The sequence below is a fragment of the Takifugu flavidus genome, chromosome 10, assembly GCF_003711565.1.
Source record: "Takifugu flavidus isolate HTHZ2018 chromosome 10, ASM371156v2, whole genome shotgun sequence".
In the NCBI taxonomy this organism is placed as follows: domain Eukaryota; kingdom Metazoa; phylum Chordata; class Actinopteri; order Tetraodontiformes; family Tetraodontidae; genus Takifugu; species Takifugu flavidus.
Genome location: NC_079529.1, coordinates 1,531,502 through 1,553,694, shown reverse-complemented (window position 1 = coordinate 1,553,694; position 22,193 = coordinate 1,531,502). Strand labels below are relative to the sequence as shown.

General features: G+C 51.6%; 2 protein-coding genes across 7 annotated transcripts; both read right to left on the bottom strand.

Moving 5' to 3' along the window:
* Positions 1–1,629: 1,629 nt before the first annotated feature.
* On the bottom strand, positions 1,630–9,097 carry cacng7b (calcium channel, voltage-dependent, gamma subunit 7b). Of its 2 annotated transcripts, XM_057046113.1 has the most exons (7): positions 8,863–9,097; positions 8,566–8,727; positions 6,536–6,731; positions 6,253–6,339; positions 5,893–6,033; positions 4,202–4,347; positions 1,630–3,835 (listed from the first exon to the last, which is right to left on the bottom strand). In XM_057046113.1, exons 3-7 carry the CDS (start codon positions 6,729–6,731, stop codon positions 3,389–3,391), a joined length of 1,017 nt encoding a protein of 338 aa, XP_056902093.1. In that variant the 5' UTR covers positions 8,566–8,727; positions 8,863–9,097; the 3' UTR covers positions 1,630–3,388. The 2 variants fall into 2 exon arrangements, with proteins under 2 accessions (XP_056902093.1, XP_056902092.1); XM_057046112.1 differs by lacking the exon at positions 8,566–8,727 and having other exon boundaries at positions 8,863–9,096.
* A 1,200-nt stretch (positions 9,098–10,297) lies between these two features.
* On the bottom strand, positions 10,298–21,597 carry prkcg (protein kinase C, gamma). 5 transcript variants are annotated; one of them, XM_057045928.1, is made up of 17 exons: positions 21,212–21,597; positions 20,066–20,387; positions 18,238–18,269; positions 18,067–18,149; positions 17,284–17,395; positions 16,835–16,963; positions 16,528–16,684; positions 15,666–15,867; positions 15,306–15,503; positions 14,356–14,529; positions 14,138–14,229; positions 13,666–13,728; positions 13,414–13,552; positions 13,028–13,108; positions 12,783–12,890; positions 12,187–12,327; positions 10,298–11,618 (listed from the first exon to the last, which is right to left on the bottom strand). In XM_057045928.1, the coding sequence occupies exons 2-17, from the start codon at positions 20,293–20,295 to the stop codon at positions 11,457–11,459; spliced, it is 2,103 nt and encodes a 700-aa protein (XP_056901908.1). In that variant the 5' UTR covers positions 20,296–20,387; positions 21,212–21,597; the 3' UTR covers positions 10,298–11,456. The 5 variants fall into 5 exon arrangements, with proteins under 5 accessions (XP_056901908.1, XP_056901910.1, XP_056901911.1 ...); XM_057045930.1 differs by having other exon boundaries at positions 20,066–20,300; XM_057045931.1 differs by having other exon boundaries at positions 21,244–21,597.
* Between the last annotated feature and the right edge of the window lie 596 nt (positions 21,598–22,193).

The window sequence follows — 22,193 nt, the reverse complement described above, 5'->3', positions numbered from 1 at the left end:
ACATAGCACCACCAAAAACACAACCAAACTGCGGTGTGAGGAGACGCCCCCCCCCAACCCCCTTTATACTGAAGGAATCGGTCTGGATGTGCTTATTGGAGCGTGCGGCGCGCTCGAAGGGCTGCGCCTTTCCCCGTGTCCTGTGGCCAGATTGACTTCCTATAGGTTAGGGATGTACCCCCCCCCCCCCCCCCCCCCCGCGCGCGCTCATGTGTCCATCAGACAAAACACGTGGTGCTAATTATTCTTTGGATGAATTCAGAAGCTGTGTCTGAGGATGACGACGATGATGGTGATGAAGGCCAGGCACAATTCTAGGAACTGCAGCAGATCAAGTGTGTGTGTGTGTGTGTGTGTGTGTGTGTGTGTGTGTGTGTGTGTGTGTGTGTGTGTGTGTGTGTGTGTGTGTGTGCGTGTGTGTGTGCGCGTGTGCGAGAGAGATGGAGTCAATATCTACAGGTCAATAATTATGTATCCATATGCGGGCAGAAGTTCTGTAACAGCAGCCGTGACTGATGCTTATTGCCAGGGTTGTTTAGTCTGATGACTTTATTTATGCTGCCTGTAATGTGGATGAAACGATCTATAAAAAGTGGAGTCAACGTGGAGTTGATGCTCACGCACACGCCAACACGCGCGCGCGTCACACGCACGCACAGCGGTTAGGATGCGCAAATCTGAGTGAGCAATGACCTTCAATCGCTTTAAAATAGCTCTGCCTTTACATCTCCCCCTCTGTGTGTGTCACACACGCACACATGCGGGCCACACTCGCGCGCACGCACACACACGCATAGTCAGGGGGGGAGAGCTAATGCAGAGTGACAGGTCTTTCATGCAGTAATGGTGGTGGTGAAAAGAGAGATCCACTCAGCCCACACCACCACACGCGGACACACAATCACACTGTAGACACGCGCGCAGACGCGCACGGCAGACAGGCAGCACAAACGCGGACTCAGTGGGAAACACGTTATTATCCAAACCGCAGGCCGCAGCTTCACATCCATTATGGGCACCGGCAGGTTTCATTCATGCTGCACACCGCGCGCAGAGGAGAGCCGCCTTTTAGGTTATTGACCTTTGGATGTTTGATGTTTGACTTTTAACACCTCCCACACTTCACGCTCCGGCTCTCACGCACATGAAAACACACACTGGGGAACTCGTACTCTACGCTGGCGACATATTCCTTCCATGATGCTCGTTATTCCGCCTCTCTCAGCCTGACCTTTAGACTCAGTCAGCAGGTCTGACTGGGCAGAACAGGTTGATTCGATGCGATATTAATGTCATATTAGAGATTGGTCATCATAAAAATCAATTAGCTTTGTGCAGCCGTGAACACGTGCCAGCAGCTGCAGCCGTGCGCAACAGCAAACATATATAACGCTGATCAATTGTCCCCTCAGGCTGTGGCGTTGTGGCGTGACTGAGAGGAGCTGGTTAACACCCAGGATTTCACTGCAGCGCAGCGTGAACACACTCGTGGTTCCGTCCAGCCGCACAGCCTCTCCGAGCCCAGATCCCGATAAGAGCACATGGCTGCAGTTCGAGCCGGTTTCAATTGAAATGCCTGTCTGCAGTGAGGGGGCACAAAGTCAAACAGGAACCGACAGAGGGGGGCAATTGTCAGCACGTTGGAGGCTTTATTCATGTTCAGAGGGGAGTGATCACTTCACACATGTCACCGAGAGAGTGGTGGCGGTTCACAGAGCATTCATCCCAGTGAAGAGCCCATTTGGTCCGCAAAAAGGCTTTTATGGGATCACACATGGAAATTAATGAAAACGTGAGGGGCCAAATGGGAGAATCAAAGTGGTGCCAAGAGGAAGGAAACCAAAGGAAGGAGACCAGTGGAACAGAATGTTACGTATTTAAGGGGAAAAAAAGACACTGATATTAGTATAAACTTGATTTAAATGGTCAGACGTTGCTCCAAACATCTGCAGGATGTCAGTGTGCTTCAGCTGATCCAGCACAGCCGTGATACCGAAAACCTGCAGCAAACACACATTAACGCAAAGTTCCTCCACCAACACGGATGGAAATGAGACGTCCTCAGTTAAAGGACGGCGCAGCGTTTTATCTGGATTCACCTTAAAATTTCTATGTGAGTCCAAAAAGAAACATACTGTAATTAAAGATTACATATACAAACACGTACAACAAACGCAAATATCAGATACAGGCCGCCACAGTGGGATTTTACAGGATGTGTTACAGACTCTGCACCAAAAGAGAAGTATCCTATTCCCGCAATATAGTAGGCATTTCAAATACAAATTGATAAAATAACCAGCAGAAAAAAACTATAATTGAAGCTCTAAACAGATCAAAACATTTTAACTTTACGTCCATCTTAGCGTGGTCCTATGAGACGTAAGTGCAAATATATCTAATAGTTCTTATGACATATTTAATTCAGATGCACATAGAAACAGCCTTTTAGTTCAGAAAATATGTATGATCAGTCTTTAAAGCGTATCAGCATATATGTAAGGTGTGTACAGTCTTTTCCGTTCATCCTGACGTCACTTCTGGATGCGCGTCAGCGTCACAGCAGGGGTCCAGCTCGCCCCTGCGGTGCGGGGCCGTGACCAGTAGAGGGCGCCCGACCCCCGCATCTCCCTCCACCCGCGTGAGCCGCATCCTCAGCGTGTACTGACGGTTGTAGTCCTCATCCAAACAATGAGTCAGACATTTTCTCCGTGTGACCCGGTTTCACTCATGATTCACGGCAGCTACTTAAACGCCACGCGTGGCTTTATTTACAGGACGTCAGATACTATTGTCTTAGATAAATAAACAAGTTCATCTCTTCTTTTGATATTTGAGACACATCGCTGACTTATCGGCAGTCAAGCAGCATTTAATAGCTCTTATTGTCAACAAATCATCTTATCTAACAGTGATTATACTCTGAGACTGGATAGGTGATGTAAGAAAATCAAAGAACACAACAATAAACCTCGCTGCATCTCCACTTAGCTAAGGATGAGCTTCGTCTATTGTTTCACGTGACTTTTGTATGTGTACAACTGTGCATTGCAGTCCTTTCCGAGAGCTTTGCACGCTTGCAGGTGCACACGCATTCCCTGCAGCACTGCGGTACCTTGGAACTCCGCAGCCCCTCTCTCGCCCTGCCTCACTCCCCCTGTGCTACTGTCACTCAGGCTCAGCTCTGGAGTCTGGGAAACATCGTTATCCGCTCATTTGTTCCCGTTTCCTGAACAATCTTGGTAAAAATCTCCATCCGCGCCCTCAATTTATGCTAATCACACAGGCACCGCACACATGATCTGTGCTGCAGGTTTAGCTTTTACACTCATCCATTATCTACTGAATTCTACTGGATGTCTCAGTTCCTCTGCATCCCATCATCTGACTAACAGGGTGAGGCACTCATGTGCATGTGGGTGTGATAGTGAGGAGGGGGCACAGGCGATGGAGGAATGGCCACAGGAAGAGCCTGGCCTTGGGGATGCGAGGGGTGGGAGCGTGGCAAGGTGTGGGTGGAGGGGTATCCAGAGGACTGCGGGTAGCTCCCAGCAGAAGAACACATGGACGGCGGGCTGCCGTGCACGCCCGTTTGGAGCTTCGTCTTGGGCGGCGCTGGTGGGGCCTGGTTGAGCTGGATGGAGATGTCGCTGGAGGCTTCAGACGTGCTGCGGCCTCGTTTCGGTGGAGGCCAAGAGGATTCCGGGTGGAGGTACTGGCCGCTGTAATCGCTGCTGTCGGACAGGCGGGGGCGGTAGAGAGCAGGGTGGGGGCGGTACATCTCCTCTTCGGCGTAGCGCTTCATAAACAGGTAGACGGACATCACACCTGCACCCTGAGACCAGCGAGTGAACAGAGCAGGAGCGGGGGATGAGAGAAAGATGAAGAGTGACGCGGCCTTCGGGGATTTGGTTACATAAATACGAGTTAGGGAGAGAAAAGCGCCGCAGCTTTGGAAAGACTGGAAGTGATGGAGGGGACGGAAGAGTTCAGCATGTATGAGGTGGAGTTGATAGAAGAAAGGAGCGTGGTGAGTAGGGTGAGGGTGGAGATCTGGGTGAACTTGACTAAGACATGCAAAGATGCATCATATGTGTGGATGAACTGAAGCTGAGCACTTCAGGAGCGGCGCTGCTGCCGAGGATGTAAGGAAGGAAGGGAAGGAGCGAGGAGGTGAGACTCACGTCAACACAAGACTGACCTCTTTGAGCAAAAAGGAAGACGCCGCAAAGGCGAAGGACCAGCCGTAGTGGTAGTTGAAGAATTGCTCGGGCTCTCTGGGCCGGTTCATCACCTCATCATTGATGCTGGAGATGTAGAGAACCAGCCCCACCACCAGGCTGAGACCTGCACAGTCCCAGATGTCACACAACACCAATAAATAAATAACAGCAACACAATAAATAAAACCCACTCCAGAGACCAGAGCGTGCACATCACATCAGATCACAAGGTCAAAAACAGGAAGTCCTCGGATGCATAATTCAGTGACAGAAAAGAGGAGAGAAACAAATCAACTTTTATGGGAACAGACCAACGTTTTTCTCTCATTTCTCTTATCGACTGGATTCTACAACCACCGTTTGTGGCCCGTCTGTCCTTCCATCTGCAAACCCAGCGACAGACTGTAGCAGGAAATCATGAAATATGTTGTCACTTCACTTTACCCAGAATTCTACTCTGCGCCCTCCCCACCTGGCGCATGTTGGACGCACGAGTCGCAACATATGGCCAACGTGTGTATTTTTAGTGCACGCTGCAACATGCGCACACTCTAAAGCTGTTATGGACATTCCAGAAACAGCTGGCGTGAGGGCTTCCCGATGTTCCCGGTGTTCCCAATGCAAAATTGAAAACGACAGAAGATGGGGAATCCATGCTGCTGCCAGTCATGCTGGGAAGAGTACATCCCTGCCTCAATAAGTTACAGCAGGGACCCTGCGGGGACACGTGCACACGTGCGTGGGAGCATGTCGCACGAAATGGGGGGAACGAAATGTTGGTTGGAATGTGTCTACAAGTGCAGAGACATCTGTGAGGTGTTCCAGGGAGGACCAGAGAGGCAAAAGGAAGCTGCATCCCGTGGGCTTTTTTTTTATGCTGCTGCACAATCTGGACTACGAACCACCAGCCAATTCACAAAAGCCACCGCGGAGTCGCTCAGAATGCTGCTGGAGGCTTGAATGAATTGGTAGGAAATGAGAGGAAGGAGAGTTAATAAGAGGGTGGAGAAACGCACAAAAGGCAGAGAAAATTGAGAAGCTTCCTGAATCCGAGGGAAAGGGGATGGGGGAGAGAAGGATGAGGAGGAGGGGGGTGGCGGTAAAAGGGCATGACTGCGAGTACGTAATTGCTAAATAAATGTAGCTTGATATTCTGCGCCCAGCTATCAGAATACCTCATAAAGTGACAGTACAACACAACCAGCACAAGACATTACATAACCCCGGTTACGTAACGCTCATTATTCTGCTGCACCCTTTATTAGGAGGCCCCTGCCACCCGAAAGTCTTTGCTGTCATGGAAGACCGTTTGATGATTCCCTCCGTCTCTCTGCTTTTTTTCTCCCCTTTTCCCGCGCCTTTCTTCATTCTCCAACACGTTGGAGTGAGCGGGAGAGCGCAGGATCACCTCCGCAGAGGGGAGCAAATGTGAGCATCGCAGCCACCTGCTGTTGGAGGAGGTTAACTGCACTGATGCGGAGGCTCAAGCTGGCAGCGTTGCTGCTGAGGCTGATGGGGTTCTGGAGCCATATGAAGGGCCACACGGTCCCCGTGGCTGCTTTGGTTTTCCATAAAAACACAGCTCGGTGCAGCACAGGTGGTAGAAAGGGCAGGAAACCCCGTCGGCTTTTCTAAAAGTTGCCAGCGGGCCATGAATAACGGGCCCCACCTGAGAGGATGAAGAAGATGCCGGACACAAACGCCAGGATGGTGCGCTGAGGCTGGATGTGTCCGATGTTGCTGATGACGAAGGCCGTGAAGACGAAGAGCAGAGACACCATGGGAAAGGGCGTGGCCGTCCGCACCATCTCTGGAGGGAGGAGGAAACACAGAGCTGGGAAAAGCCTCAAAGTAAAATCTTGGTTTAAGTGTGAAGCGTCATTTAAGCCAGCTATCATGTTAGTTCGAAATAATAAACTTCAATCTGATGTTTTGTTCAGTTAGAGTCACAGATTCGTCCCGTAACTCCCAGAAGGGGACACACAGGCTCTGACAGAGTAAATAAAGTGTTCCTAAAAGCTGTACTCACTCAGGATGTTTGCGGTGTTCTCAGTGGTGAGCTCTATATCAGGTTCAGTGAAGTACTCAGACGCCACACACCTCCCATTTTCTGATCCTGGGAGGAAACCAACAAGCAAAGAAACCCAGAAAATGGAAAAACGTTGTTTTTGCCAGTGCGGCGATCATGGCATGATGGGGTTTGTGATATCTCTTTGTTCCTGCTCTCACACCACTGATCCTGTTTGTGCGCGCACACTCGCAGCATTGCAGAAGCATCCTTCCTCAACACCTCTCACACTGTGTCTTCCTACCAGCCACGAAGCAAACTCTCCAGAGGCCCGAGTGCAGCGCCATCTTCACCTCCATGCTCTGGTTCTGCTGCAGGATGATGCCCTCGACCATGATCAGCCAGTAGTCCGTGGACACGGCCACGCCCAGCAGCAGCAGCCCGCAGGCCCCGAACACCGTGGACAGGATGGTCAGCGCGCGGCTGCTGCACGAACTCATCTGGAGGGCGCGATAAAGGGCGTTAGACAGGAAGAGCAATCGCACCTCCCAGCTGGGAGCGGATCTGGAAAGAGGTCATCAGTCATGGGGAAACACCAGCACCGGCGCGCACACGTGCGACCCACCTCTGGCCACCTGGGAGGTGTCAGCACCGCGTCACAGTACGTCCATCAAACCTCTGCAAGTGAAGCAGCGGCTTTAAAGGGAGCCAGAGAGACATTTGAAGCCCATTCGCACGTGTGGCCTCCTAAAATTACTGTTACCGCCCCCGACGGGATATTTTGCAATTTACCGGCGTGCACCATTCACAGGTGTCAGGAAAAGACAGATAAGGAAGGAAGGACATGTGTGACCAGGGAGGATGACCAGCAGCAGCCTGGAGAGAGGCTCCACATCTGGAAAATGGTCATGTGGTCAACTGGAAATGGTTCTGCCTGACTAGAGAGAAATGTAAGCCTTTTATCCCTGTGTGTGTGTGTGTGTGTGTGTGTGTGTGTGTGTGTGTGTGTGTGTGTGTTGCTAGTATCTTGCATCTGACAGATTGTGCAAGCAGGGCCAGTTTAAATGAAATGTGACACAGTAATAACTGACGGGAAGAGTCCAATTATGACCATGAGGGAATGCACCTGCTCTGCAACGAAGTGTAAATACATCGTGACATTCAATCTGGAGCTGTCCACAGCACACACACGTGCACGCTCAGACACGCACACACGGCTTTTATATACTGCGATAGATTTGCCAAAGAAGGGATTTGCCCTCCCGGTTTGTCCAGTTTCATGGTGACATCATACCTCGGCGTTCACCATCTTGTCAGCTGACAGCAGTGAAACCAGACCTCTGCCGCTGACATCATGCAAATGCAATTTTCCTTCCCAAATACCCCCTTTGAGCATTTTGGAAGAGTAGAAATTCTGCCTTTTTGTTGCAAAAATCAATTTGTCTTCACACAAAAAAACAAACCCCCAGAATAAAGTGATCTCCCGTCTGGGCCCCTCCAGTCCTGAAGCCTGCCTCCTGATTTTGGGGGGGCTGGATCAGCTTTTTAGAGCAGTTCAATTCTCTCGAATTAACCATTTGCAGGACAGATTGGAGGGCTTGAGTTCAGAGGTGGGTCAAAGAGTTAGCAGGTGGATACCCTGGGTGGGGGCAGCTGTTCCCAGGTACGTGTGGCAGAGGGCAGAGGGGCTCGAAGCATCACACCAGCAGCATTCGTGTGGAAGACGCTGGTCTAAGAGGCTTCATCAGGACCGCGGACAGCACCCACATCCTGCACCGACACACCAAACCCCCTCCGCTGCCTTCCGACGGGGCTGTCGGGCTCCTGACACGGCCCTATTTTAGTGCTTTACAACAGGCCCCTCAGCTCCATCGCCCAGGGAGTAATGAGCCAATTGAACTGGTTTCCGCAGGAGCCACAAGGGGGGACAAAAGGTTAGATCCTCTTTGATCTGGCACGTCAGTCACATCACCTGCAGACACCTGAGGAGAGAGAGTCTGAGGGCTGACAGATGCGCTGCTGCAGGAATAGAGAGGAGGGAGGCACCAGGGAGAGAAACGGAGCAAAGGAGGAAAGTGTTGGCACCACAAAGGAAGAGCGTGCAGACGGAGGAAACGCGCACGGGGAGATGGACGGGAGGAGCAGGAGCGGAACACCTGTGCGTGCGAGGGCTGACGAGGTCCAAACCAAAAGAATTTCTCGCCGCGCAATCGCGAAAAGAAGCTCGTAGCTTTTTAATCTCATGCACAGCCCGCATCTATCTGTCGCCGCCGTGCACGCAGGGTTGTTTAGACGCCCCCCACCCCCACCCCCCTCAAAAAAACTGTCACTCACACTTTGACGCGGAGTTTGGAGGCGACAGAGAGAGCAGAGAACATCGGAGAGCTCCAGGACTGAAGCCGAAGCCCCGCAGCCGCAGGTGACGTTCCTCCGTGGGCGCTCCTGACGCGCTCTCGGCGGCGTGTCGGAGCGCCACGGACGGAGCCGTCAGGAACCCTGCTGGTGGCACACGCACGTGCACATTTGGAATGACGAAGTCGAGTTACCAAAAAAAAAGGGCGTCATCGCCTCAAACACTACCGAGGAAGGGGTAAAATCGGAAGAACAAAGCGGGATAAGAGCCGCACTTACCGTTCCACCGCAGCCGTGCGCGTACGCCAGTAGTTAATACAGCTCACAGCGGGGAGGCTGCTTTTGGCTCTCTCTCTCTCCCCCTCTCTCTCTCCCCTGTCTCTCCTTCTCTCTCGTGTATTGTATCTTTCCTTGAGCCCTTTTTCCTGTATTCTTCTTAATCCGTCATCTCGCGCACTCTTTCTCAATCCGTCCCAGGCACTGCGGTGGAGTGTTGGATCAGCAAGATAGTTTAAGAGAGAGGGAGAGATAGAGGGAGAGGGAGGGAGGGAGGGAGGGAGAGGAGAGCCAGCAGTAGGGAGGGGGGAGAAGGGGGGTGTTTAATTGCAAACCATCTTGGGTTTATTGCATTTTAACCTTCTGCGTGGGCTCCTCCCTCCTTCTAATTGCGAGCAACACATGTTGATTTGTTTGTTCGGCTCTTGCTTGCAGCATTCCCACCAAGCAAGCAGGCAAACACTGGCGAATCAGAGGAGGCAAGCTGCAGTTAACCTCACTCAATAATAAACGGCTAAAGCTCCTAACCTCCTTCTCTGCTTCTGCTGCCATCTCTCGCCTCCTCCTCCTCTCGCTCGTCCCTCCTTGTCTCCTGTGGACCACCCTTGGTCTATTTTTAGGTGGTGGAGGAAGCCTATATTTTTAGTTGGTATCAATTGTCTTGAGCACTCTGACCTCAGGCTGTGTGCGTAGGTGTGTGTGTGTGTGAGTGTGTGTGTGTGTGTGAGAGAGAGATATGAAGAAACAAGGAGAGATGAGTTGATGACATTCACGCACTAGCTGGTGGAACAGTTACACAAGACGGACTGGCCAAGGTTGGAGTCCACAAGGAGTGTGAACTTGGTCCCTGGTGTGTGTTATTGTTGATGAGGGGAGCACAAAGGGCTCCAGAGTTGCAGCGCTGGACGTAATCAGAAACACCCCCATCACACTTTTGACTGCAGCAACTCTAAACTGAGTCAGCTGATCATGACGCTCAGGCGGGCGGTGGACACGGGGGGCACCAGTGCGAAGAGTCCGACAGTGGGAGTCGTGCAGAGATTAGATGTGTTCGAAGGCTTAGAGAGCGTCTGAGGACAGGGGAGGGGGGACGGGGACTGGGACGGAGGTACGGAGGGAGGCGGCAGCTTGATTAGATTTTAATGTGAAGGTCAACTTGTTATAGCTGAGATCTCTGTGGGGATATTAGTCCCATCGGGGGGGGGGGGGGGGGGGGGGTGAGGCGTCAAGCTGCTTCGGAATGGGAGGGGTGGCCGGGGACGTGAGGGGCAAACGTGAGGCGCCCGCCAGGCGATTCTGCTGCTTCGACAAGTGTGATAAGACAGTGAAGAGAGGGGTCAGCATCTTCTGTGCAGCCACTATTGAACACAAGTGAATGTGCACGTGCGCGCACGTGTGTGTGTGAGAGAGAGAGAGAGAAACAGAGACAGGCCAACGGTTTACTTTTGTTTCTACATGTTTATTTCCACGGTCTCCCCCCCCCCCCCCTCACATAAAAAACAGAGCAAATGTCATTGAACAGATCCACTCTTCATCCTCCCCGCTATGCTAAAGAAGTGCTATCTGTTGGCTGCTAACTGTGGTTGTGAGACGCTTGCTCAGACTGACAGTGTGTGTGTGAAACAGTGATCTGGGGGGTGTCCGAACCGAGCCGGACGTCTGCAGCCACCTGCCCTGCTAAGACAGTGCCTGACGGCAGCACTGTGAGCATCTTTTTCCACGTATTGAACAGTCCAGCTGAGCCTCGCTTTTAATTACGCCTAATCAATGCTGTGATTACATCATTATACAGCACAAAGCTTGATAGCATGCACCACCAATGCTAGAACAATAACAATACTAGCAATTATACCTGTACAATCCCCATGTTTCACCCTTGGAAATATCAGTGAAGGACCTATTTTCATCTTCGAGGAGCTGCTGTGTTGTTGTTGTTGTTGTTGTTGTGGTGCTGTAGGTTACAGTGTAGCCCAAGACTACAGCCCGGGGAGAGGGGGGGGGCACCTTATACTGCGCAGCTCCATATTAGTGGTGCCTTGCTCGTGGGAGCCGTGTCTCGGTGGGTCATCTGAACTTGGCGGCGTGACGTTGAAATGAAAGGTCGGGCCGTGCCACCGAGACCCGACCGGATTCTGCCTGCATCACCGTCACACACACACACACACACACACCACACACACACACACACACACACACACACACACACACACACACACACACACAGCATGGTGCCGCGAATGCTGCGTCCACTCAGCCGTGAACGAAGGCAGAGGATCTTCTCTTGTTTTGTACAGTAGATGGGAAAAGTGTGAAAAGGTAATGAGAATTTCCGTACTATATAAAACTAGTGTGTCGGCTCATCGTCCTACAAACATGCAAAGACAATCATTAATACTCCTATTTCAAACTAGAGTTTTCTAATAAAATAGTATTGCGCAGTATTGTGAAAGGACGTTAAAGAGAGTGACGGGACACGAATGCGTGTTTGTGTTGTCCGGTAAATGTCGGAGCGCTTTGTGGAACGTGTCAGCTAGTTCGAGATCCGTGGGAACGCCGCTGCCTGCGGAGCGGCGGCGCCTTTTCGGAGCGGTTCCTGTTCAAACGGCGGTGAGAGGGGAGGGAGCGAAGTCGGCGTTGGTGTAGGAGAAGCCCTGGAACTCCTCCTGGTTTATGGCGGCGAGCACATCTGGGTCGGATGGCGTGAGCACCGACGGGGCCATCGTGAAGAACTTGTCGAAATTTTCCCCCTTTTTCCCGCCCTGTTGAAGAACAGATGTTAAAAAAACGCCATGGTAAAAACACCCACGTCCTCCTTTCCACTGCTCCATTTAGCTCTCCCATCAAAAGAAGCCTCCTCTAGCACCTAACAGTCATGAAGCTGAATGGGATGAATTTGAGTGGGCTAATGGGCCTGACCTTTGACCCCTGAACATATTCACATCCTCTGACTTCCACAGAAAACCAGCATGTGGGAGCCAATGATGACAAACAGTTACATATTGGAGGAGGAGGAGGACGGACACAGCAGAGGGCGCTGTCTGTTTGAGCTGGGGGGATGGAGAGAAACACATTCAACACCATCTGATCAGAGAAAGGAAGGCCGGATGAAAGGAGAGAGGGAGCATGTGTGGAGATGAGGGAGAGAGAGAGAGAGTGGGAGTTCGGAGAGAGCGAAGACAGATGGAACAAAGTGACGGCTTCAATTCCCTAAAAGCACCCTTGGAAGAGAGAGAAGGAGACAAGGAAGACTGGCAAAGGAAAGACAGATTCCAGAAAAGCAGAGAGAAAACAGGTCTGTGGAGCCTGGAGTCCATCTGTTCTACTGACAGTTTTGGGTTTGAAGGGCGGCGGAATCTCCAGCCTCTCCAGACGGTCCCAGTCAATCCAGCGGAAGAACGGATGCTCCCTGATCTCCCGCTCGGCGTCCACTCCTCCTCCAAGACGCTTGGCCGGGTGCTTTGTCAGGAGCTTGGATACAAGTGACAAGTGGGAGAGAGGCGAAGAAAAAACCCATTATGAGTGATTTAGCAAGGCTAAAAACAGGGCAAACTTCTTTTAGCATATAGAAGTATAGCTTTACTACCGCTACCCCATAATAAGCTGATGCTTTTGCCTGCGGTAATCTGAAATATTACCAGATTTCCTCTTTTCAGATTTCATTTCCGAGCTAGCATCCCTCTAGAAAATGGTTCTATCTAACGGCAAATGGGATGACGAACGAGGGATCGATCTCCTCAACGCTGATAAGAAATGATGATCAAAGCTATCGGCGTTGACCAGAGGGATTGGCTAAATTAGTTTTTTATTTCCAAATGTTGCTCTGCTCGCAACGCGGCCTGATGCAATTTCTCTGAACTGGTTCCGTTCTCGGGTTTTTGAGGCTGCTACGCCTGAAGGAACGCGCGCCAAAAAGAGCCGCTTACGCCCTTGCAGATAGCAATAGCTTCCCGAGTCAGGCTTTTCGGGTAAAAGACGCTCTGCTCCATGATGGACTGAAACAGCTCCTCCTCGTCAATTCCATCGAACGGGGGCTGGGGGGGCGGAGAGGAGAGAAGAGGGAAAAGGGAAACTATTAGACGCGGTGAGAACATTGGAGGAAAAAGGGGCGAAACTCTCTTTTGAAGTGATCACAAAGGACGAGCGCTGGAGGCTCAGGTCGGCGTCTCACCTGTCCCGCTAACATTTCATACAGCAGGACGCCGTAGGACCACCAGTCCACCGCTTTGTCGTAGGGCTGATTCGCCACGATCTGGAAAGGCAAGCGGGCAAAAGTCACAAGAGACGGCAATCAAGCAGGAAAGTTGGGAGAAAGAGCAGATGTAGAGGTGGATCACGGGAGGGGAGGCCAGTGGAGCACCTGTGAGGCCAGAGGACGCGCATCGGATTTTGAGAATTGCCTCTTCTAAACCCTGGACGATGACTTTAAAGCTGAAGACTTCTTTTACTTTTAAATGTGGTTTAGATAGTTGGAGAGAGGAGAGTTCCGTTTTGGGGCAGAAGGTCACAGAATTGGGAGGATGAACTCTCCGTCCGGGCCGAGCCGGGTCTGCGTACCTCAGGGGCGATGTAGTCGGGCGTGCCGCAGAAGGTGTGCGTGGTGTCGCCCTCGAACATCCCCTCCCTGCACATCCCGAAGTCGGCGATTTTAATGTGGCCCTCGCTGTCGAGCAGCACGTTGTCCAGCTTTAGATCCCTGTGACGGCACAAGATCCACCGCGCCGCCGTAAATCATTGTGATAGATGACATCTTCTTAACGGCCGCTCGGTCATTAGACGTCACGGAGACGTCGTAAATCTGTGTCACACCTGTAGATGATCCCTTTGCTGTGGAGGAAGAAGAGGCCCACTGCGACCTCCGCTGCATAAAACCTGGAGAGAGAGAGAACATCAACCTGTGTGTGTGTGTGTGCTTCATCTTTCAGAAAATTGGCCAAAGCATAAAGGAAAAAAAAAAGGCAGCTGATGAAAGGCAAAGTAAGCAAACAGATGAAAGGAGGAGAAACGGAGGAAGAGAGCAGGAGTTGATCAAAGATTATTGATTAGATGAAGAGCAAAACGTAGATAAGCAGAAGGAAGCGGACGCCAAAGGGAGGGAAAGCTGATGACTTTATTATGAGTCAGGTAGGATGAGCACAGATAAGAGAGGAGCGCGTGCACGTGTGTGTGTGTGTGTGTGTGTGTGTGGTGTGTGTGTGTGTGTGTGTGAGGAAATGAGACGACAGCGATGAAGACGGTGATTGAGGGTAACAGAAAAGGAGCCTTTGGCTACTGTACATACGCTGCATGAGCCTCTTTGAACTTGCCAACTATCTGAATGTGAAACATCAGATCTCCTCCGTTGACGTATTCCATCACATAATACAGACGGTCCTGCACACACACACACACACACACACACACACACACACACACACACGCTCGTGAGTTGTCGCCACCACCAGTCACGACCTCATCAAAGCAAGAACGATATAATCTGTTAATCAGAACCCGGAGCACCTCCGTCTGGAAGGCACAGTAGAGCGAGGTCAGGAAGTGGGGGCGGGAGGAGAGCGCCAGCACCCTCTTCTCCACCATGGCGCTCTCCGTGTCCTCGTCCTGGAAGAGGACGTCCTTCTTCAACACCTTCACGGCGAACAGACGCTCGCTGCCCCGCTCCTCCGCCAGCAGCACCTGCGGGGGGGGGGGGGGGAAACGGTTCTGATAAATGGGTGGACCGGATCAGAGAAGGCCCGCCTGACGTCGGCGTCCGCCTGCGGCCGAACCGCGGCTGAAGGTTCCTGCTGAATTCTGGGCTGCAACGTTTTAGGTCAATGTGTTACAAGTTGACCTAGTTGGGTCCAAATTAGTTCTGCACTCCGGCGGCACCGTTGCAGCTCTTTCGGGTGTCACCAGTGACATCTGTCCGCCCTCCTTCTTCCCTTCCTCCTCATATTCTCCCGCCCCGGGGCTTTTCTCCCTCCTTCCTTGACTCATTCCCTTTGCTCCCCGCTCAGGTCTTACGTAAGCCGACGGCTCCTCCCGTCCTCTGCAGACTCCCCCCCGACTGTTATAAAACAGCACGCCGGGGCTGGAAACGCCGTTTTGAGGCTTCGTCTGCGGGAGAATTAAAGTCGGATCAGGCGGGCAGGTGCTCCGGCGCAACGGGCACCTCCGGGAGGGTTTAATGGCGTGCGGGAACGCCGAGAGTGTCGGCTCGTGAACGCCGACTGAAGACGGAAGTGAGAGCTCGGTGAATCATTTGGCGGTCGTCAGAAACACAACGAGGCCGTTAGCGGGTCAGAAAAGCCGTTTTGTTCTCGCCGTTTGAAAGGCCACGTAAAGGTCAAGCCCATCAATGGAGGAAATAAGAATAATCTGTCTGGTTTGAAGTGTAACCGAGCTGTTTAATGTCACTGGATCGGAGGTGTTGACGAGTGTTAGAGGGGCGACATTTGCTCTGGGTTTACCTTCCCGAAGCTGCCTTTGCCCAGGACCATGAGGAAGTTGAAGTCGTGGATTCCCATTTTGACTTTGGCGGGGACGCTGACGTGGACCGGCGGGCAGGAGGGGACGGCGGGCTGGGACAGGGCCGCGGGGAACGGCTCCGACAGCGGGACGGACATGGCTGGAGGCAGCGAGGGCGTCGTCACATCTGGCTGGGGCTCCTGGAGAAGAGCGGCGGAGGACAGGGGGGGGGTGAGGGGCTGCACAGGCCAGCTGAACACGTGCTGCCACATTACAGAACAAGCCTGCCCCCTGGTGGAGACGGAGGGTAACGGCAGGGACTCTGCCCCACTAGCCACTCTCTTCATAGCAACTGCCCCTACCTGGAGGTCTGGGTCCGGTACCGGGATGTTGTAGTACTCTCCTTCATCCTGAGCCAGCAGCTTAAACCAGCCGCTGATCGGGCGTCTGAAGATCTCGCTCACTCCGAACGACAGAGCCCCCATGAAGTCGTTCCTGGACGTGCGGTCCCAGTCCCAGACCTCCACAGACAGACGTCGGTCCCACTGGCTCCCACGCACGGAGCTGGGGACCAAACACAGCCTGTCACACCACCCATCCATCCATCCCTCCCTCCATCCATCCCTTCATCCATCCATCCCTCCCTCCATTCAGCCCTTCATCCATCCATCCCTTCCTCCCTCCCTCCCTCCCTCCCTCCATCATCCATCCATCCCTCCAATCCGTCCCTTCCTCCCTCCCTCCTCCCTCCCTCATCCATCCATCCCTCCCTCCATCCATCCCTTCATCCATCCATCCCTTCCTCCCTCCCTCCCTCCCTCCATCCATCCCTCCATCCGTCCCTTCATCCATCCATCCATCCATCCCTTCCTCCCCCTCCCTCCCTCCCTCCATCCATCCATCCATCCATCCATCCATCCATCCTTCATCCATCCCTTCCTCCCTCCCTCCTCATCCATCCATCCATCCATCCCTTCATCCATCCATCCATCCATCCTCCCTCCCTCCCTCCCTCCCTCCTCATCCATCCATCCTCCATCCATCCCTCCCTCATCCATCCATCCCTCCATCCATCCCTTCATCCATCCATCCATCCATCCCTCCCTCATCCATCCATCCCTCCATCCGTCCCTTCATCCATCCATCCATCCCTCCCTCTATCCCTCCATCCCTCCCTCCCTCCCTATGTGCAAACCTTCCACCTTAAGCTCCAGAAGGACTCACAAGGTGAAACTTTCATTCCAGACTGGATTAAGTGTTGAGCGGATGGTTTTGGTCTTCTGTTTGCTGTGGCTCTTGGGGTCCGGAATCAATTTGAGTTTAACATACGGGTCTGACAGTCCGTTTGGGTCCATGGGCATCAGGTTACGAGCCTCTCGCACTGAAGCGACAGCACAATAATAGAAGGTGCAGAGAGGGAGAGAACTCCTTCATTACCCGGGTAATTCGATTTTTTTAAACCCCCGTCCTCCCCTCCCCTCCCCCTCCATCGCCAAAACAACAATTCCCCAAATCCAGACGCCCATCGCACCTGTGACAAAGACGTCCTCCGACTCCCCTCTGATGGTCAGGTGGATCCGCCCTCTCTTCTCTGTGTGGTCCTGGCCGCAGAGGCTGGGGACGCGGGTCTCACAGCGGCGATGGACGTTCATGTCACAACCTCACATGACAACGACGCGCACGCACACACACACACACACACCACAACACACACACACACACACACACACACACACACACACACACACACACACACACACACACACACACACACCACTAGCATCACTATGTTTACATTTGATGTTTTCAATGGGTTTTACAGACCGATAGATAGATAGATAGATAGATAGATAGAGATAGATAGATAGATAGATAGATAGATAGATCGATAGATCGATAGATCGATAGATAGATAGATAGATAGATAGATAGATAGATCGATCGATCGATCGATCGATCGATCGATCCATTGACACTCACTGGAACATTTCATGCCCTGGTGTATGAGGCCGTACAGCAGCGAGCCGCAGTGGTCACAGAAGGTCGGGCTGGAGTAAGTGTGGACCTTAAACATGTGTTGACTCTTCAGGTCCTGAAAGGGGGGGAAAACACCCGTCAACACACACATCCACACACACGCATGCAGTGGAGACGCGGTGCGTTCAGGGACAAACCAATTGGATTTCTCCATTCGAGAGGACAGGAAAAATGAGAGCTCATCCTGGCAAGGTTGCATGTGTGCTCATGTGTGTTTGTGCGCACACAGAGAGAGAGAGAGAGAGAGAGAGAGAGAGAGAGAGAGGGATGGATCATTTTTTATCTCTCCTCATCTCATCACACCTGCAGCACTGACACTGTACACACATCACAGCTTCCCCTTGTCTGTGTGTCCCTCTTAAACGTTCCCTCCTTCACTGTTCCCTCACTAACGCGGCTCCTTTTGCACCACCCAGACTAAGGACGGTGGTTTTATTCCTCTAAATATCCATGACATATGGAAACCTGCTAAATTAATCTAATGTCAGCGTTTGAGCGCTCCTGTATTCAACCCTCACCACCTTCTGCTTCTCCTACAACCGGTTTCTCTTCCATTGCTACAGAGGAAGGCTGCACAGTTGCTCCTGGACACACAGGCAGGACGAGGCTGCGAGATGAACCAACTGACGGATGAGTCACGGCCCTAAAAGGGACGGTGACGACGCCATAACGCCTGACTAAAGATGGCGACCGAGGAGGAAACAGGAAGTAAACACATCTGCTCACATCTGGTTTGGGGCCCGCCACCGAGCCGGGACAAGTGAAGGTCACAAACTCGTGACATCTTTTATGGACCACAAAACTGCAGACTGGAAGAAAAACATGAAGGGGAAATAAATGTGAACAAAATGAAACAGCTGCTGAACTGAATGGCCACAGCAGGAAATTGGTGCTTACCTTGACATTGGAATCCTTGCTTGCCGATGCCCCTGTGCGAGAAAAACATAAGGAAGAAAGAAAGAGCTCCTGGTTAAAATACTGTCACGACAGAGGCAGAGGCTGCCTGTGGAATTTAAATCCAAGATGTTGAAAGCATAATTGCTAAAGTTATGTTCCTGAGACACAGAGCAGAGCTGGACAAACAGAACAGTCAAAGATGGTTTCCTGTAGCCGCATGCATAAACCTAATTGTTTTTGTTTTTTTCCCCCTTAGAGCTGCGGTGTTCGAGAGCTTCCAATTTCTTCCTAGGGGTTTAATTGAATAATTAAAGCCATTGATTGCCTACAAAGTCCACTACTCCAGTTAAGTCGTGATAGTTTAGAAGATGGAAAAGAAAAAGAAAACACGTTCAAAATCAGCTCCAACATTGGTTCGACAGTCCTGCCAGCTCAGACAAAAAGGAAGTAATCAACCACCTCAAAAGGTTCCAAAAAAATAAAAAAAATGGTGATCTGATCCAAGATCACCATGAAACAGGCATTTCAGCCGCGCTGCAGGGTGCAGTTTTAAAATCTACCAGCAGGGGGAACCAGAGAACCAGACACTGACTGTAAAATGTCTGTCCATAACATAACATAACATAACATAACATAACATAACATAACATAACATAACATAACATAACATAACATAACATAACATGTCTCCTCATTGTCTCTAACATCTTGGGTACCATCCTGTGTGTGTCTTCACCATCATCTGAGCCTCGCTCCTGCAGCCAAGACTTCATTTGGAGGAACGTCTTGAAGGCTACCTAGAGGCTACTGGCACACGCTTCGCCCTGCATTTCATATACGCCCCGCCATATGCCGCAACACGCAACCATGCACTAGCACAATATGCTGACACAGAAGTCCACAGAATCCGATCGATACATGGGCGTGAGATACCCCTGTACTCAACTTTGCTGCACATTCAAAGACTAAACCCTTCAGATGATTTCTAATACTTTCAGTATTATTTAGATATGGTGGTGAACCCAATAGATTAAACCCCAAATATGGCGTTTTAGATAACTTTCAACGCAGCCTATAGGTCATTTTGATACAATGAAAACATTTAATACATTTCCGCAGGTTGTGTGTGTGTGTGTGTGTGTGTGTGTGTGTGTGTGTGTGTGTGTGTGTGTGTGTGTGTGTGTGTGTGTTCCTCCAGGACCCCTCCAGCTCGACTGAAGTATACGTCCTGGTGATGTGAGTGGTTCCTCCTACACAGCTGTCTGAGTGTGTTTGTCTCCCATTTGCATGTTGGCTGCTGTTTTGCTCCGTTTCTGCTAATTATGTGTGTACGGTGGGTTCTTTTAATTGTTTCATTTGGCTCGCCGTGTGCGGGTGTGAATACAATAAGTTGGCGAGATTCCTTCTGTGTTGTGTGGGCGGCGTTGTGGAGTTGTGGGTCAGCGCGGGTCAGCGTTGTGACTGCACAGTGTAGGATGTTTCTTCATCAGGAAAGGAGAAGTGCAAAGAAAGTCAGAGTCAGATGGAGCGGTGGGATGCCTGAAGAGGCGGCTCACGAGCCGGCGTTTTGGCTTCTACGCTAATGTGCAGCTGTGTGCACGTGCGCGTGTGTTCTTCTACATGCAGTGAAACGAGGACCAGAATACATGTTTTATCTGCAAAGTGGGGGCACTTTTGGGAATGAGGACATTCTGTAAGCTGCTCCAACAAATAACAAAGGGCTTTTGGAGGGTGAGGATTAGGATAAGGGCTGGGGACCGCATTGTATCACGAGGGTCCTCACAAAGATAGGAGGACCAGTGTGTGTGTGTGTGTGTGTGTGTTTTACCAGATGAAGTCCGTGCAGTGGCTGCAGAAGGTCGGCTGTTTGAAGAAACGGGCCGTGAACTGATGGTCTTTCACCTCGACAATCCTCTTGTGTTTGAGCGCTCCCTTCCTCTGGAAGACGGGCACCCTGGTTGGAGGAGCGAGAGGCGAGGGCAGAGAGGAGGGTGGCGCCGTAGGGGAGACCAGGGTCAGCGGGGACAGAGAGGCGGTGGGGGAGACCGGGGTGGACATGATGCCTGGAGGATACGTTAGGAACAGGCGAGAGGGAGGAAGACGGGATGATGAATATCAGTGAGGAGGGCTTGAGGTTGCACAGGCAAGACCTTGAATGCAGAAGGATGTGGAGGTCCAAGGGCAGGTGTGTGTGTGGGTGTGTGGGGGGGGGGGGGGACAGTGGAATAGGTCAGGGTTGAGAATGGAGTTGAGTTGGTAGCACGTGAGATGGGGAGCAGCCACGAGGAGAGCAGGATCGCGAGAGGAGGGATTAACCAGAAATGCAGGTGGAGACGGATCACGTGGGAAAGATGAGGGGGAAGGAGGAAGGGGGGGGGGGGTGTAATGAAGGTGACACCGAGGTTAATTCACACGCAGAGGCAGAACTCTCTTAAGAGACACAGGAATGCTAATCGATTAGCGCCACTCGACGCGTCCCACATACTGCCGTCCATCCCGACCCCCCTCTATCCCTCTGCCCCCTTACATCTCCATCTTCCTGGCAGCTATAACCACCCCCCACACCCCCTGCTGTCATCAACCATACCTCCTGTTGCCATGTCAACAACACCCCCACCACCTGCTCCAAGATTAGCCTGCATCCACTTTGACTTCCTGTCTGTCCTTGTTAGCAGCTAATGCGACGCGTTGGGGGAACTTTGGACGCGACTGTTGTCCGGAGCGCTCGGAAAATGAGAGACGGAGCAACGCTGTGGCGGGATTGAGGCGCCATTTAATCAAGAAAAGCAACAGCAGCGTAGGTTTAATGAACAAAATCACGGCTGACAGCCAATAGTATTTAGAATCTGAATGTAAAGATGCTTCCTCAGCATCAGAAAAATCAGTCAGTGACACTGAAAAATGGGAAGAAAATTTGATAAATGGCTTTAAAAAAGTGTCGACATGTACACCGAGGATAATACAACCACAATACCTGACTTTGTCCTGGCTCCTCCTTCTACTCACTTCAAAAGGAGCGAGGTGTTACACCTGTAGCTGGTCGCCTCAAAAAAAGAGAGAAGGAACAACACAGGGACAGGAGGAGAAAGCAGAATAAACGGCGTCCCGCTCCGAAAAATTAGGACAAAAACGCACAAAAGCGACAAAGGTTGTTTTTTTTTTTTTTCTGTTTTTTTTTTTTTTCGAGATTAAAGCGCTCTGGGAAGCAAAGACAGAGGTGAGGAGTGGTATATATCCGTGAACCCAGAGGCAGGGTGAGGAGGAGGAAGAGATGGAGAGGTGGTATTCTCTTTCCAAGATTGAGTCGCTTTTTACGAAGAAGAGGACGAGGGATGGAGAGAGAGAGAGAGAGAGAGAAGAGAGAGAGAGAGAGAGAGAGAGAGAGAGAGAGAGAGAGAGAGAGAGAGAGAGAGAGGAGAGAGAAGAGAGTAGAGAGAGAGAGAGACTAGGCAGCAATTCATTTTCAAATCTGGGTTACTTCTCTCAGGAGAGGGTGAGGGAGGAGAGGAAAGAGGACGGACGAGGGGAAAAATCTGCCATTCTGCCACCACCGGTGAAGCAGCACGGACACGCCTGTGCCAGTTCCATCTGACTTCCTCTAGTGTCAGACGGAGCGAGGAAGAGCAGAGGAGGCGATAATACAAAAAAGGATTTCAGCGGGGAGGAAGTGAGGAGGAAGAAGCTGTAGAGGGTTAGAGAAGATCCAGACAGCTGCAGGATCAACAGGCCTGGAGGAGAAATAGTCAGAGCAAGTGGTGGCAGGATAACAGCCGGGAGGAACCAGGTCAGCCCTGCCTGGTGGGACTGGTGGCTCAGAGAGGGGGGGGGCGAGGAGAGAGAGAGAGAGAGAGAGAGAGAGAGAGAGAGAGAAGAGAGAGAGAGAGCTTGTCTATCGATCCCAGCTTCCTGCAGAACACACACACACACACACACATTTGTGCCGTCTCTTAGGAAAG